General features: G+C 38.0%; 1 protein-coding gene across 2 annotated transcripts; it reads right to left on the bottom strand.

Moving 5' to 3' along the window:
• Nucleotides 1-1,248: 1,248 nt before the first annotated feature.
• On the bottom strand, nucleotides 1,249-17,733 carry CISD2 (CDGSH iron sulfur domain 2). Of its 2 annotated transcripts, none has more exons than XM_036341139.1 (3): nucleotides 17,534-17,733; nucleotides 3,386-3,600; nucleotides 1,249-1,725 (listed from the first exon to the last, which is right to left on the bottom strand). In XM_036341139.1, exons 1-3 carry the CDS (start codon nucleotides 17,634-17,636, stop codon nucleotides 1,636-1,638), a joined length of 408 nt encoding a protein of 135 aa, XP_036197032.1. In that variant the 5' UTR covers nucleotides 17,637-17,733; the 3' UTR covers nucleotides 1,249-1,635. The 2 variants fall into 2 exon arrangements, with proteins under 2 accessions (XP_036197032.1, XP_036197043.1); XM_036341150.1 differs by lacking the exon at nucleotides 17,534-17,733 and adding an exon at nucleotides 10,767-10,936.

Raw genomic sequence — 17,733 nt, 5'->3', positions numbered from 1 at the left:
TTTGTAAATGTTCTTACTTGACAAAATTTAAAATTGATAATTTCATTTTAGTCTCCACATTTTCAGGAAATTTTCCATTCTCCTATGAAATCTAAGTATGGGAACTACTAGGACATGTGCAAACATTTTGCTGTGAGTTACAGAGAAACATTTAAAGAAAAGCACTTCATGACCGCAGACGCGGCTATTCAAGCTTTTGGTGAGGAGGGTATTTCCCAGGCTTGTGATCAACTGTATGGAAATAATTGGTTAACCTGACAGAGAAGTCCCTTTAGGGTTGTTGAAGAGAAGTTTCAGGAAATAATACCCAGAACCAAAGTGAGAACAATTTTATATGTGTCCCTCCTCACAGGAGAGGCGAGGAAAGAGCAACAATTTTGAATTTTTACCTTCTAAAACTTCTCAAAACCACAATTACATTACTAACCCTCACTTTAAAATTCCTGCTGTTGGTCATGTGGAAGTCAAGATCACACAACAGAACCTATTGACATTACATGTAATAAATTAAAAATGCAGGTACTATGCTCAGTGCAGTGTCTGGTACAGTAAATGCTGAATAACTTTATGATTGAAAGAAGATTTACACGTCTGCCTCCTGTACCTTCTCCACTTATAATGAAGGCATAGTGTGCTGAGTGCATTCTACCTTTCATAGACAGAATAGCTAATACTATAAGAACTGTAATACAGTATAAGATGAAACCAAATAGACTCTTAGGCTAAAAAATTACAGAAGTTTTAAAGCTTCTCCAGTAAGTTTATTTTTGCAAACTTCTTGTATTCTGTTTTATTGGCTTACACTGTTATAAAGAGGAAAATGTTCATATAAATATAATTTTGACCACTGAACTTTTTTTAAATGTTTATTTCTCGTTGACCTTCAAATTTCAGCAGCTCATGAGTTTAGGTATAAGTGTTCTTGCCACCCCACCCCACCCTGTCAGTGAGTCAAATAGCTCAAGATACACAATATACCTAAACAGAGGCAAACAAGCCCACTGTAAAGTAAACAAACTTTTATAATGTAAATAAGTGTTCCTTGTTGGAACATTCTATATCCAGTTCACATCTTCCCTGAAATTGGGATATTTATATTTACTAGACAACAATCTCTCTAAAGCAAAGAGTTTATCTCTTTGAAAACTCAAGTAATTCTTAAGAGCAATATTTTTCTTATTGATCTAAAAAGAATGGAGTGTGGAAGGCTGAAAAAGAAACAAGTCCTTCAAATGATCAAGACAGAAGCAAACTGAAAGATAATATGTTTAATAGAGTAGGGAGAAAATTGTAAATTATATAATCTATTGAAAATATTTTCAAAGAAACAGTTTGGGACCTACTGCCCCAGACTTAGATATTTCCTCAATTAATTAAAATGAGAAGTGTTGGTTTATTGGAGAAAAATACATTAATTCTTTGAAGTCAGAATAAAAGGATTGCACAATTTAATTTCTATATGATTGAATATATGAAGTATCAAAATAAACAGTAGTGTAGCAAGAAAATAAATTGGCAGAAATAATTACTCCACCAGTAGAGTAATTAAGACCACCATTTGAAAGATCTATACACAAAAAATGAAAAGATATCATAAGATTTTACAGCACACAATTCAATCCTAATTCCTTACTATTATACTTCTTTCTTCTTCAGTATTAGTGGGCCCACATTATCTCCTGTTAATTCATTGTGTTTATTATGTGAACCATCACAGGCAGGAAACTAGAAAGGAAAAAGAATTACACCTGTTATTTTAAATGATTCAAGAAGTAGAAATATTTGTGAAATGCACATTACTTTGGAAAAAGAAAATAATACATCAGATAGCTTGTCTGAGTAATAGATGTATTCTTCACCTAACCTGACTTCTTATATCACAGCAAATCTAACAATTTTAAATAGCTAATTCAGTATTTGGTGTACATTTTAAGTAAAAAGTTTTGGATGATTCCATATGAGGCAATACAACAGGTTTAAAAGGGGATCAAATAAGCTTTTGTTCTCTGTGAAGCTCTAAATTCGAACTCACCTATTCACTTATTTAAATTTAAAATAATGTAATTTAAATTCAAAATATATAAAAATATTTTCTTATATAAAACTCATGCTTATTATAAAATTTTTGAAAAACTAAAAAAATATAGTTTTAAAAATTCACTCATAGGTAACAACATTATAGCATATTTTTCCTCTGCATTTATTATGTGTATTCATTTTTATTTAAAAAAAAAACAACTGTAATAGGCTGGCCGCTGTGGCTCAGTTGGTTGAGCATCATCCCATGCACAGAAAGGTCACAGGTTCAACTCTCGGTAAGGGCACATGCCCAGGTTTCGATGTTCTCTCTCCCTTTCTCTCCTCCTCTCTCCCTCTCCATTCCTCTCTCTCAAAAAATCAATAAAAACATATTTTTAAAAAACTGTAATATACTTGTCTTACTTGTATTATATTATGCTTTCATGCCATTAAATATTCTTTAAAACATGATTTGTAGTGGCTTCCTAATACCCCATCATTTTAAAAAATATGCTTTTATTGGTTTTAGAGAGAGAGGAAGGGAGAGGGATAGAGAGGTAGAAACATTAATGAGAGAAACATCAATATCAATTGGCTGCCTCCTGCACACCCCCTACTGGGGATCCAGCCCGAAACCAGGGTATGTGCCCTGACTAGGATTCAAACCCATGACCTCTAGGTTCATAGGTAAACACTCAACCACTGAGCCAGACTGGCCATGCACCCTATATCATTTTTATTATACCATACTTTAATCATTCCTCTATTATCAGATTCTAGATTGTTTCTAACACTTTGCTATTAAAGGATGATGTGATAAACATTATTGTACTTAAAACCTCAAATAACTTATGATTAAAGTAGTACAGATCTCATCAAAACATTTACTAGCTCATACTATAAGGCATTGTACATACATCATTTCACTGAATTCTTGAAAATGTCTGTGATGTTGATATATTATCAGAATTAAAAATCAGAGATTAAAGATTAAGTAACTTGCCCAAAGTCATACTATACGTGGCAGTCATCAGCTTTGACCAAAATTTATTCAGACTCGAAAGCTTAAACTCTTCCACTCAACCTTATGTCCTCTCTCATAATATAGGTGTATTTTAAACTATGTTACTTTAGCTGATTGATAAAACATAGTAAAAACATCATCATTCTTCTTCCTTGCTGCTCTAACTTTTCTAATGTAAGTAGTATGGATCATAAAATGCAACTTTAATTTAGGAATATAGACTTTCAGTACTGAACACAATGGAAAAACCTCTCATCTCACATAACCTCAAAATTAAGGATTTCAGAAGGAAAACATTTTAATTACACAAAATTTTAGTGTATGTATAAATGGACATCTTACCGTCTTAGAACGCCAACATCTACAATAAGCTGCTTTAGTAAGACACAAATCTTCAATGTTTATTTCATTCACCACTTTGGGATTTTCCTTTTGTATTTTAAGATTAATCAAGCTATCCTTCTGTTGTTTTTTCTTTGGGAGGAATGGACGAACTGCAAGGTAGCCAAGTAGTGCAAGTACACCAAGGAAAGGCAATAACCGAAGCCATTCTGAAACTAAACATGCACAGATGTGTTAGTCTGCAGTGCTCTCACGGAACTCAAATAGCATGTCTCATCCTTGAGCAGACTCTTTATTTTTTACTTCTCTTCAATTTCTGAACTATTCATCTTTAAAACCATGAATCAGTAAATCAAGCCGCCTTTACCTAGGACCACCTTGTTTCATTTGTGGGCTAACTTAAGACTTGTGAAACAGAAAACAAAATTTTCAGAGATAGGTCCTATGTCAAATATCCTGTCATTATCCTAAGTATATTCGTGTTTATCATTATCTATTTTTCCGGAAATACGACCCATAATTATAAACCAAATTCAATGTGTGATATAGTTTACGGGTTAAGAAAATGTTTCTACAATGTTTAAAAGCACACAACAGAATATCTGTACTTTACCATTCATATATAATTTCAGACAGAACATGTTTTAACTTTTTAGTTTCAATGCTTTACATTTTTGGTAAGGCATAGTGAGTCCTAAAGAAACGCGTAGATGTTGTGTAAAAGCTACTATTTTAAAAAACTAATTAAAATTTTTGTATATGAAATGTTCTCATTGTTAGATACATCTTATTCCATAAGTGTTCTTCAAGTGCCTTCTTTAGTTCTCAGCACCGTTTTGGGGCACAGGAAATACAAGTGACATAAATTAAATGGTCCTTATGCCTGTGGAGATAAACACCCCGGGAAATAAGATAAACATTTTAGCATGTTTTTATCAAATGTTGGTTAGTGTCCAGCCTCTGCTGGGCTCTGCAGGGAATCCTTTCTGTCCTTAAAGAGTTATCATTTGACATCCTTCCCTCAGGGCCTATCGGGTACCTTTCTAAGCACTATGTAAAAATAGCTTAGTAGGAAAAAACAGAAGATAACGTGCCAAGGCATACTAATAAATGTTAAAGATAATGAATATACTAAGAGTGCAACTGTTTTATCTCATTTAATACTGTTAGCTTAAATAATTATGTTTGGCAGGTACCATAATTATTCCCATTTTTTATGTGGGTAAACTGTACTTAAGCAGGTTTAGTCCAGGACAGTAAGTTTGTTCTCATCCACCATGAGTCAAATCCAACAGATATAACATTTTATCTGTTCTTCTCTTGGTAAAACTACTCTCCAGAGATAACTGTTTTTACTATGCAACTATTGAAAGGTTGGCTTAATGCCAACTTTTCCAAAATGCAACTTTTTAAAAATATATATATTTTTATTGATTTCAGAGAGGAAGAGGGATAGAAACATCAATGGTGAGACAGAATCACTGACCAGCCGCCTCTAGCACGCCCCTCACTGGGGATAGAGCCCGCAACCCAGGCATGTGCCCTTGACTGGAATCGAACCTGGGACCCTTCGGTCCACAGACTGACACTCTATCCACTGAGCCAAATCAGCCAGGGCATGAAACTATTTTTTATGTAACACTATGCCAAAGATTTGTTATGAGCTCTACATGAAACAACCTATTTATGCCTGGCACAGAAAAAAATATACAATAAATGTTAGCTTTTAGTAGAGACTAAGGATATTAGTGGCAACTCCTTTGCAAAAATATTTTGCCAGCTCAACTTAATGCTATACAGTAGAAATTTGGGGGCAATGGGTGTAATCTTTTAGTCACCAGAACAAAGCTCTGTAAGGATAAGGATCTTACCTGTCATGCTGGCTATTCTATTCTCATAACCAAAGTGGAAACATTCCATATAGATCCTTTGATTAATTAAACTTCTAGAAATGAAAAAGAACTGCTTCTTGGGAGGGAGAGGCCTATATATAGATCTGTGCTGTACAATATAGTAGCCACTAGCCAGACTGTTTTGATTTGTACTCAAGATTTTGTTTTAATCCAGTGGTTCTCAACCTTCTGGCCCTTTAAATACAGTTCCTCATGTTGTGACTCAACCATAAAATTATTTTCGTTGCTACTTCATAACTGTAATGTTGCTATTGTTATGAATCATAATGTAAATATCTGATATGCAGGATGGTCTTAGGCGACCCCTGTGAAAGGGTTGTTCGACTGCCAAAGGGGTCGAGACCCACAGGTTGAGAACCGCTGTTTTAATCAGATATAAGATGACAGACACAAAGACAACTGCCTTGAAAGGAAAGTTTATTACTTACAGTTCCCAAGAGGAGGGAACACTCCATGCCACACAGGACACGGGGAAAGTACCAGGGTTGATCAGGTGGAAGGTGACAGGAAAGCCTGGGCACAGACTATTGTGGCTTCCAGGGAACAGCAAGGTGGGGCAGGGTAAGCAGTTTAGGAGTGAATAATTTCAGTGGGCTCTCAGCTGTTGAGGTGGTCCCTAGTGGTTTCATACCTGACCCAGGGTGATTTGGGACAGGGGAAATCCCGGTTGGTAAGTGATTTAGATACAGGTGGTAGGTAGGGTAAGATGTAGGCTTTAGATTGGTTGATTTGCGTATGGAAGGTGAGCTCCACAGGCAAGTTGTTTATTATCTTTGGGAATTAGCTGTTCCTGGGAGGGGCATGTTCTCCAAGGCCATCAAGGCCCCAAGGTGTCAAGTCAAAGCATCATAAAATATACAAAGTAAAAAACATAATTAGTATGACAATTCAAATTTAAATAATTAAAATTAAGTAAAACTCAAAATCCAGTTTCTGAGACACACTAGTCACATTTCAGCACAGCTTAACAGCCACACATGTGCCTAAGTGGCTGTTGAAGTTACCAGCACAGAGATTTCCATCATCACAAAAATTTTTTGGATGGTGCTGCAACAGACCATTGTTTCTGTAAGTACCAACTCTATAGCATGGCCAGGCTACTTTGACAGCTTCATCTCTCACAAGCATCTCATCTCTCAAGTACGTGAAGCCACCCCAAAGCTATTACCGAGTAGCAGCCTTCGCGTGTTTCTGCATGAGTAATTCCTTCTGTTTGCGATGCCTATCTCTGATCTATGGCTCATTTGGGTAAACCCTTTAAGACTAAGGTCAACTACTGCCTCCTCCAAAAGTCTTCCTTGATTCACAAAGCAAAATTAATCATTCCTAATATGTTCCCAAGACCTTTTTCCTCATGTTCTTTTATCACACTACTAGAGGCTGGGTGCATGGATCCCTAGGTCTAGCCTGCGGGGATCGGGCCGAAACCAGCTCTCCAACATCTCCCGAGGGGGTCCTGGTTTGCAAAAGGGAGGTTCTCGGGTGACACACCCTGGAATCGGGCTTCCTCCTCTCTGGTTCCAGGTGCATCACCTGAGAACCGCAGCTGCCAAGTCACTGCAGCTTGGCAGCTACTGCATTGAGCATCTGCCCCCTGGTGGTCATTGTGTGTCATTGCTACCGGTCGGATGGTCACTTAGGCTTTTATATATATAGACTAGAGGCCAGGTGCACAGAATTCATGCACGGGGGTGGAGGGGTAGGGGGAGCACTGCCCCTCAGCCCAGCCTGCACCTTCTTGCATTCCAGACCACTGGCTCCTAACCACTCATCTGCCTGCCTGCCTGATTGCCTCTAACCCAGGAGTGGGCAAACTTTTTGACTCGAGGGCCACAATGGGTTCTTAAACTGGACCGGAGGGCCGGAACAAAAGCATGGATGGAGTATTTGTGTGAACTAATATAAATTCAAAGTAAACATCATTACATAAAAGGGTACGGTCTTTTTTTTCAATAGTTTTATTCATTTCAAAGGGGCTGGATCCGGCCCGCGGGCCGTAGTTTGCCCATGGCTGCTCTAACCACCTCTGCCTCAGTCCCTGCACATGGGACCCAGGCTTCCCTCCTCCAGGCGGCGCCAGCCGGGCTGGCTGCACGCACCCGGAACCCTGGGCAGTGCCGCCCGGGCCCCAGCTTTGTCGGGAAGGTTGTCCAGAAGGTCGTCCGGACTATCCAGTCTAATTAGCATATTACCCTTTCATTAGTATAAATGGTTATCTTTATAAAGCGGACTTCCATAAATCTGTAAGAAAAGGAGCTGTGGAAAAAAGAGCGCCGAAACCGGTTTGGCTCAGTGGATAGAGCCTGTGGACTGAAGGGTCCCAGGTTCAATTCCGGTCAAGGGCATGTGCCTGGGTTGCGGGCACATCCCCAGTGGGGGGTGTGTAGGAGGCAGCTGATCGATGTTTCTCTCTCATCGATGTTTCTAACTCTCTATCTCTCTCCCTTCCTCTCTGTAAAAAATCAATAAAATATATTTAAAAAAAAAAAAAAAGGAGCTATGTGCTATTACTCTTCTGGAACAAAGTAGACTCTTAAGAAGTGTTTAATGAATGACTTACTGAATGAATAATGTAGAGTATAAATGTCAGTCCCTTCCTTACTCATCACATTATATTGCAAGTATTTATTTAGACTTATCTTCTAGATCAGGCAATTACCTTATATCAGTGGTTCCCAACCTTCCTAATGACGCAACCCTTTAATACAGTTCCTCATGTTGTGGTGACCCCCTACCATAAAATTATTTTCGTTGCTACCTCATAACTGTAATTTTGCTACTGTAATGAATCATAATGTAAATATCTGATATGCAGGATGTATTTAGGCAACCCCTGTGAAAGGGTCGTTCGACCCCCAAAGGGGTCGCGACCCACAGGTTGAGAACTGCTGCCTTATATGAATATTGGCCCCAACATCCAGTACAGTATCTTGAAACAGTAGTTATTCAATAGATTTTTGTTGAATGTAGAATAACATTAAGTATCATACTGTATATTACAAAATTAAAAAGTAAAAAGAGGTTAAATAACTCAAAGTCAAAAAGTAAATGAATGGGGGAGGGGGGAGCAAGAAAAAAAGTAAAAAAGTAAAGATGAGAAAGAAAAAAACAAGAACAAAAGGATGTAAAGATGAAAACCTTAACATAGATTTTTAAAAATATGCAACATACTTTTATTGAGTGCAGAGAGGAAGGGTGAGGGAGGGAGATAGAAACATCAATAATGAGAGATAATCACTGATTAGCTGCCTCCTGCACGCCTCTTACTGGGGATTGAGCTGCAACCCAGGGATGTAACCTTGACTGGAATAGAACCTGGGACCCTTTAGTCTACAGGCCAATGCTCTATCCACTGAGCAAAACTGACTAGAGCAAAAGGGTGTCATTTGATTCATTCACACTGGACAGCTATTGCTGTGATGGCTGCTAGGTTTTATTTATTTATTTATTTATTTTTTTTGGGGGGGGGGGGTGTTACAATCTGAGGAAAGAGGTCAGTATTCCTGACTAAACAGTCAGTTATTGCATGTTTTAAAAATTCTTGCAGCAATCATCCGAGAGATGCAAATCAAAACAACAATGAGGTACCATCTCACACCTGTCAGACTGGCTATCATCAACAAATCAACAAACGACAAGTGCTGGAGAGGATGTGGAGAAAAAGGAACACTTGTGCACTGCTGGTGGGAATGCAGACTGGTGCAGCCACCATGGAAGACAGTATGGAGTTTCTTCAAAAAACTAAAAATGGAATTCCCATTTGACCCAGTGATCCCACTTCTAGGAATATATCCCAAGAAACCAGAAACACCAGTCAGAAAGGATAGATGCACCCCTATGTTCATAGCAGCACAATTCACCATAGCTAAGATATGGAAACAGCCTAAGTGCCCATCAGTAGATGAATGGATTAGAAAACAGTGGTACATCTACACGATGGAATACTATGCTGCTCTAAAAAGGAAGGAACTCTTATCATTTGCAACGTCATGGATGGAACTGGAGAGCATTATGCTAAGTGAAATAAGCCAGTCAATGAAGGAAAAATACCACATGATCTCATTCATGGATAATAGAGACCATTATAAACTTTTGAACAATAATAGATACAGAGGCAGAGCTGCCTCAAACAGACTGTCAAACTGCAGCGGGAAGGCCGGGGAGGGTTGGGGGGCAGGAGGTAGGGGGGTAAGAGATCAACTAAAGGACTTGTATACATGCATATAAGCATAACCAATGGACATAAGACACTGGGGGATAGGGGAGGCTAGGGGACTGTCTAGGGCGGGGGGATAAAATGGACACATATGTAATACCCTTTGTAATATTTTAAGCAATAAAAAAAATAAATAAAAATAAAAAAATAAAAAAAAAATTCTTGCAGCACACTGGTCGAAAAACGGTGATATAAAGTAATGAAAGGTACTACTATCTCCAACAACAAAATAATAACATATAACACTTTTAGTATAATCGGCTTCTTAATGGTAAACTTCATTTTAACTACAGAAAAGCTTTATAAAGGAAAATAATACAGTCTATAAAGCTCAATTAGAAATCACTTTATTAATGCTGATTTTAGTAAAGAAATATGAAATACAGAAAAATCAAACAAGAAACTTAAAAAACTTTTAAGACCAGCTATTTCCTATGAACCTGTTTGATATATGTTGTGCTATTACAGACATTTTTGATACTATGAAGAAAAAACTGTTACCTACTAATTTTAGATATAATGCATATTTTGTACAGTATGTTTTTTATTTTTATTTTAGGATTATAAAAAATAGGATTTATTTTTTAAAATGTAGAAAAATATAAAAAAGTAACTTTCAATCCCACCAGTCAAGAGTAAGTAAGTAACATTTATATTTCTATGTTCTGGGGTGTTTTTAAAAACTTTTTGATGTACATACATAAATGCTTTAAATACTTAAAAAACAAAAAGCAAAACTGATACCATATGATATAGACCATATAGTCTATATCATAATTTTTTCACTTAATATTATTTCAGAAGCATTTTCCAATTCCTTAGTATCCTTTGGAAACATGAACTTAAATGGCTATACCCAACTATCATATCTCCCGTCACAACAGAAGATCTACAAGGGCAGGGGCCTTATTTGTCTGCATCACCACTGTCTCCTTGGTGTGTAAATAATGCTTGGCTCAATTTATTTTATTTCATATTGAGGCTTAACTTAGTGTTCAGCCTGTTGAACTTTGTGTTAAGTGCTCAATTTGATAAATTTGTCAACTATATAGACCTGTGAACACCACCTAAAACAAAATATAGGGTATTTCTATCATTCTAGAAAGTTTGCTCTTATACAATCCCTTCTTTCTGGGTTCTTCCATCAATTTAAATGCTTAATAAATATTTCTGAATGAAGAAATCTGATCAATATGCTATTGTTAAATAATTTCTTTTCCATTCTTTTACTAAGTAATTATTAAGTACCTACGATGTGGAGATACTGTGCTAAATGCAAGTGCAGCAACTGTCTTATTTGTCTGTAGGTACCCGGTGCTTACTACAGTGCCTGGCATAGAGCAGGATTTCAAATAACTAATTCACAGTTTATCTGTTGTATAAATCCAGATTTTCGTATACTTGGAGTCAGGTTTCTTTGGTCTGTAAAATAGGAATAACAATAATTCATTCATTTGTTCAACAATACAAGTACCCACCACATTCCAAATACTGCACTAGGTGCTGGGGATACAGGCTGATAGTTAGATAAGGTTCCTGCTCTTATAGGGTATACAATTTAAAAGAGATTAGAAGACGCAGTCCAGTTCCTACTCCAAAAGAGCTTTCCGCCTAGTATGGAATATAGATCTATAAAAAAGAATTACAGTACTGTGTACTATGTACACTCATGAGTAAGCGATACAGTGGACAAAGTGATTAACTCTTGACAGGGTTGAACAAAGAGGAGGATCTGATACCTAAACAGGTTTCTGAAAGTGACTAAACATAGGAGTCCACAGGCAGAGGGGAAGAGGAGCCACATTCTACACAGAAGAAACAGAATAGGCAAAGGCACAGAGATATGACATACATGAAAAGTTTAAGAAACTAAGTGCTACAGTATTGCTGAGATACAATGAAAGAGAAGAGGGTGTGAAACAGTGAGCCAGTGCCAGACTATGGAAGGCCCTGATATGAAAGGGAACCACTGAAATATCTGAAATATTAATGTAACTGAAAAACTGTTCACTTATGAAATTACACTGGTATTAGATGGAAGATGGGTTAGTGGATAAACATTAAGGTAGAACAGGGAGGGCTAGAGAAAAAAATAACATGAGCTGAAACTAAGGCAGTGGCCATTAAAGCAAAGAGAGGACTAATGGATCCCCAGAAAAGCAGATGTGCACGTGTGTGTGCATTTTCTGAGGAAATGGTGTACAGCTTTCATCGGGATCTCAGCGTAGGTCTGTGACCAACCCTCATTCACCTGGAAACATAAGACCTGCTAACTCAGGTAGCTCAAATCAACAGGATTTGGTAACTGACTAAAAGTATAGAGCATGAGGTAAATACAGGAAGTGAAGCTTCTTCATGATTCCCAGGTTTCTGGTTTCATTATCTGGATGTATGATGGTACTGGCCTCAGTTAAAAAAAAAAAGACAATATAAGAAGGGCAGCTTTAAGCATGACAAGACTGTGCGGTATTGTAAAGGAAAGGAAAAAATAGGATATGTCACCATCCTTAAAAAAACGTAAGGAAGAGACTAAAGTTCAACAGACACCAGCAAAGGGGGATACTGATGGAGGGAAGAAGACAGTTTTCTTTGAAGGAGAGTAAAACAGTTCCAGTGTGGAAGCAGCTCTGCAGTGCCTAAAAGATGCCAACTGCCTTGGCCCCTCATCCCACAAACACACAGAAAGATGGAAAAAGACACCCACTGAGAGAGCTACAGGGGAAGTGCTAACCTCACTTAGGGCAAGAAGATGCCTCAAGTATTAAAGGAGAGAGGGAGAGAGGAGGGGGGAGAGGGAGAGGGAGAGGGAGGGAGGGAGAGAAGGAGAGAGGGAGAAAGAGAGAGAGAGAGAAAGAAACATCACACAGGGATCAAACCCACAACCTAAGCACGTGCCCTGACCTGTAATCCAACTGGCAACCTCTCAGTGCATGGGACAGTGCTCAACCAACTGAGCCACACCAGCCAGGGCTCCAATGTTTTTTATTTTTATTTATTTATTTTTAAAGGAGATGTATTTTTTTAAATATATTTTACTGATTTTTTACAGAGAGTAAGGGAGAGGGATAGAGAGTTAGAAACATGGATGACAGAGAAACATCGATCAGCCGCAAGCTGCACATTCCCCACTGGAGATGTGCCAGCAACCAAGGTACATGCCCTTGACTGGAATCGAACCCGGGACCCTTCAGTCCGCAGGCTGATGCTCTATCCACTGAGCCAAACTGGTCAGAGCTCCAATGTTTTTTAAATCATTTGTTTCTAATTTTTTACAAAAGAAAATAAATCAGACACACTAATATTATTAATACTGACCATGTAACATTCATTTTGTAATATTCTATTTCCCACTATTAAGATAAACAATAAGAAGCTGAGTAAAAGAATCAGTACCGTTAGAAAAACAAAATCTAGAGAATATTTCAAAGCAACTTGAGTAGAAAGCAATTTTATAACACCAATTTTCTGAAACTTTAGATACAGTTAAAAGAAATTATCTCCTTAGAAGAAATAAAATTAAGAGGGAGTAGATTCAACCTTTTATGTAGATGGGCTAGCTATCACACCCTATTCTTGATCAAGATATATAAACAAATTCAATGACAAAAACATTTTAAAAAGTATATATAGACACACACATGGGTCTTAATGAAGAACTATATTCTAAGAAACTAGGATAGTTTTTTTCTGCCCTTTTAAAAGGTTACATCTGATACCATAAAATAATATTGCAATTTGGCTGCTGATAATTTTATATCATTTTCTTATGTATCATTTGCAGGTAAGATACACAAATGACTTCTATTTCTGAACTTCAGAAAGATAAACGTAAAATATTTTCAATGGGTGGCTTTACCATACACCTTCAAACCTAATACAGACTATTCAAGACTTAAGGGCAAATAAAATAAAGTAATCAAGTTTTAAATCTATTTTCCATTCACTATTATGAACAGAACAGCGTCACTGTATCAAGAACACTACCTGGCCCATAGTAAGTACTCAGTAGATACCTGATGACTTGAGGAATTTTAAATTGCAAAATAGTTATATGGAAGAAAATGTTCAATGAGATCGAAATTGTTCTCTACAAAGGCTAATATAATCATTAATTAAACTGACTTTTAACTATAGTTGGTCTAATTAGAAAGGGGGGGAAAACATTTACAACTTATAGTAACTACGTAAATATTTTCCTAAGGTCTCAAAAAAAAGTTTTCTAAAATAAAATTCTTCAATATTTCAAAAATAACCTTTATTATTTACTTATTAATAAATGCAACTCTTTAGTTTGAACTTAATGTTTTATTATACTTTCCTATTGAGAAAACTCACTTTTGGTTCATTTCTTTAAAAAAAAAAAAAGGTACAATTTACATACAACAAACTGACAGGTGTTTAGCTCTGGGTTGTGACAATTAAATACAACCCTGTAGCCTCAGCTGAAAATGTGTATAATATTTCTATCACCCCAGAAAGTATTATTCTGCCCCTTTTTAGTCTATCTTCCACAACTGATTTCTATAATCAAAGCTTTTTTCACTCAATATAGTTTTTGAGATTCATCAGTGGATCAGTAATTTATCCCTTTTCATTGTTAACCAGTATTTCCACTCTGAATATACCATAATTTGTTTATCCATTCTCCTGTTGGTAGATACTTGGATTGCTCCCAGTTTGGGACTATTATAAATAAGGCTGCTATGAACATGCTTGTATGTCTTTTTGTGAAAATGTTATTAACTCTGTTCCACTTCTAAATTCCCTGTTCAAAACTGGCCCTTTCTAGATAAATAGAGCTAATGCCCTTAAAGCTGTTTCACTGGGAAAAAAATTTTTTTTAGGATCAAACCCATTTCATTTCAAAGCAAACTAATTAAAGGGGGAAAGAACTACTATATTCAAAGTTTAAGAGCTAGCTTTTAGATCTAGAAGTAAATAATTTTCTGACTTTAGAATGAGAAGATGTTTTTTGTTGTTCTATTTTAAAAGTTTATATGACAGGGAAAGCTTTTTAAAGGTCAGAGTATTAAGATACACTATACTTCCAAAGGGCAAAACCATACAAATTTATCTTAAAAGCCTCAGTCTTAGAAATGTGACCTAAACTGAAATAGATAAGTCGCCTCTGGTAGATAAGGACTGTCTGTAAATACTATACGATAATGGGTAATTAAGGATCTCCCCAAGTGTTTACTAAGAATGCAGAGTCATCATGAGAGTCAATTTTTTTTTTAACCGCTGTATCTAAATAGGGAAGGAAAAACAGGCAACAATGTGAACTGTAACTTTTTTTTTTGCCCTAATTGTCATAGATAGAAAATGAAAATACTTTTGGTCTCCTAAACTTTTACACAATTGCTGAAAAGTTATCTTTCAGATTTTTATTTCAACAAAGTCTAAGTATGATTCTCTAAGTAGCTCATTCAAGGGAGCCAAATGTCACTAGCTATTACCATCTGCTCTTAAAGGCAGACTCAGAGTGGAAATTGCTTTTCTTCCATAGCACTGCAAAGCAGAGTCTACAACTGCTACACTGTCATTGTCCAGAGTGAAACAGACTATCTCATTTTTTTTTTCATAAAGCAGCTATTAAAAACATGTTTATGTTTCCTAAACAAATAAGCAATACAATAACAACTAGACACACTGTAATAGGACTTAAGTATGTACTATTAAGATATTTACCAGAGTTGTCATTATTTCTGAGAATCAGGCCTCGCATTAAATATGTAAAAACTTTAAAGAGGAAGTTACTATATATTATTGATGTAAGGAGAGACTTAGCTTGAGTTTTCTTAATGCCTTTAATAGGAATTAAATATTTGTTGACAAGAGGGATCCTTAAAAAAAAACCACACTTGTAAAATCTTCTAGCCACTCAATCAAATATACGTTCTAATATGCTTCAACTACACTATTTACAGAAAAGGGAAACTAATATAAAACCATCCATCATCAGAATTAACACACATAATTCGGGATTGGGGTGGGAGTAAGAGGGCATTTTTCTTTCTTGACTGTTAAAAATTCAGCAGTTAACTTATGCAAATTATTAAAAAAGTAAGTTGGCAACTGGGAACAAATGTCACAAAATGTAACATCCTTTTGACCTGGTATTATTATACCCAAAGTATAATTCAAAAGAGAAAAAAAAATAACAATTGGTATTGGTACAGGGCTACTTACCACTGAGCATTATGAAAAAAAGATACATATATTTATATTTATATAAACATTCAAAATTTCCAGCTGCAGGGGAATGGTTAGGCCTACTGTGATGTTAATCTAAAATAAGATCAAATAGTTGTTAGAACAAGATGAGGAATACATAAAAATAAGTAAAGTGCTTAAGTAAAAGAAATGATAAAGGGGAAAAAACACGATTTTACATAATTGCTGCAATTCTACCAAGATCCTAGTAAACTGTTTGGACCAAAAGAAGACTTTGATATTTATAAACACTTGATTTTAAACTTTTTTCATTTTATGTTACTTTTATGTGGCTTCTGATGTTCAGATGTTTAATATTATTTGGTTACCAAGGTGTCTATTAAATAAATTACAAATCCTTTAACATCTAAAATGTTAATATCTCACAACCATTTACCTACAGAGCAACTCTGTCCATAACTCAAAGAATCTCTAGATTTGTAACAGTCATCTAGTTTTCCCATCTAAATCTATCCGCCCACCAGGCTCTGCTTTTTATGTTTTATTATTGTTTTAATCTCCCAAGGCACTTGTTTGGGGAAAGTTTTCCTTAATTAAAAAATAATTTTTTTAAAGTCCGCGTAGTGGAGCTGAAATCATCTCCAAATAATTTTCACTAATTCAGTCCTAGCTGTCGTTTGGTCTACACAAAATACATCTTCCAGCCCTGGCCGGTTTGGCTCAGTGGAAAGTGTCGGCCTGCGGACGGAAGGGTCCCGGTTGGATTCCGGCCAAGGGCATGTACCTTGGTTGCCGGCCCGTCCCCAGTGGGGGGTTTGCAGGGGGCGGCTGATGGATGTTTCTAACACTCTATCCCTCTCCCTTCCTCTCTGTAAAAAATCAATAAAATATATTTAAAAAAATAAAAATCTTCCAGTCAGGCTTCCAAATGCTGTACTGTACGTCAGTTACCATGGCTCTCCCGGCTGCTCCACGCTAAGAAGCCTATTTCCCTAAGATTATTTCACATGCTTCACATCCCATACTCAGCACAGCAGGTCAACGTTGGCCGAATCCACGTGGCTTCTCCCCTCCACATCCCAGTCGGCCTCTCACAACGCAATGCCCAGGACTCAACAAAATCTCCCGAGGGTTGCCTGCATTCTGGAAAATTTCATCCCTTAGATTTGCAATCTGCGTTGTGGGCTACTTATTTTTCTGTAAGTACATAATGTGACATCCATAAATTAAACTTCATTTTCTAAGATCTGGGCCACCGTCCTGGCTTTGGAACCCTTTTTGGCTAATAGATCTTTCCTCCACTCGTTACCACAACTGCCTCCAGACCCACAGGAACGGAGGCGACCGCAAATGCCCCCATGATAGGTCCTCTCTCCCCGACGGGTCTGAGATGATTTCTAACTTTTTCACTAAATAAAGCTGCCATGTACCTATGGTCTGTGTGTCTCTGGCCAACATATTCCTGCACACACTCGCTGTGGTGAAACCCAGCAGAGCCGCGCTGCCCGACACACGGCGGCCGGGATACAAACAAGCCGACTGCGGAGAGCGCCGGGGAGGGCGAGAGCAGCCCGGGCCCAGCTCGCCGCCGCCTCTGGGAAAAGCCGGCCCCACCGAAGGGCAGCGGAGCCGAGGCGAGGACAAGCGCCGAGCCTCGCCTTGCCGCCCCAGCCGAGAGGCAACACGCGCGGCCCTGGCGGCTGCGCCGGCGCGCCGCCGGGTCACCGGGTCACGTGCCACCCGCCGAGCCCCGCCCCTTGGCCCGAGGATGTTCAGACGCCCCCCCCCCAACCCCGCCCCCTCCTGGGAGCGCACGAGGATGGGCCGGGTTGCGGTGGGGGTTACCTGTGAGCCGAGCGAACCCGCTGATGCTCTCGGGGACTGGGAGCCGCTTCAGGTACGCGGGGAGCTGCACCTTCACGATGCGGGCCACGCTCTCCAGCACCATCCTCGCCGGCGGCGTCCGCTCCTCCCCGAGCCCCGAGCCGCAGCGGCGCCTGCGCCAACAGCAGAGGCGGGCGGCGGGCGCTCGCAGTCCGCGTCCC

The sequence above is a fragment of the Myotis myotis genome, unplaced genomic scaffold, assembly GCF_014108235.1.
Source record: "Myotis myotis isolate mMyoMyo1 unplaced genomic scaffold, mMyoMyo1.p scaffold_m19_p_1, whole genome shotgun sequence".
Lineage (NCBI taxonomy): Eukaryota > Metazoa > Chordata > Mammalia > Chiroptera > Vespertilionidae > Myotis > Myotis myotis.
The sequence above is the reverse complement of the archived record's forward strand: the minus strand, read 5'-3'. Positions and strand labels throughout refer to the sequence as shown.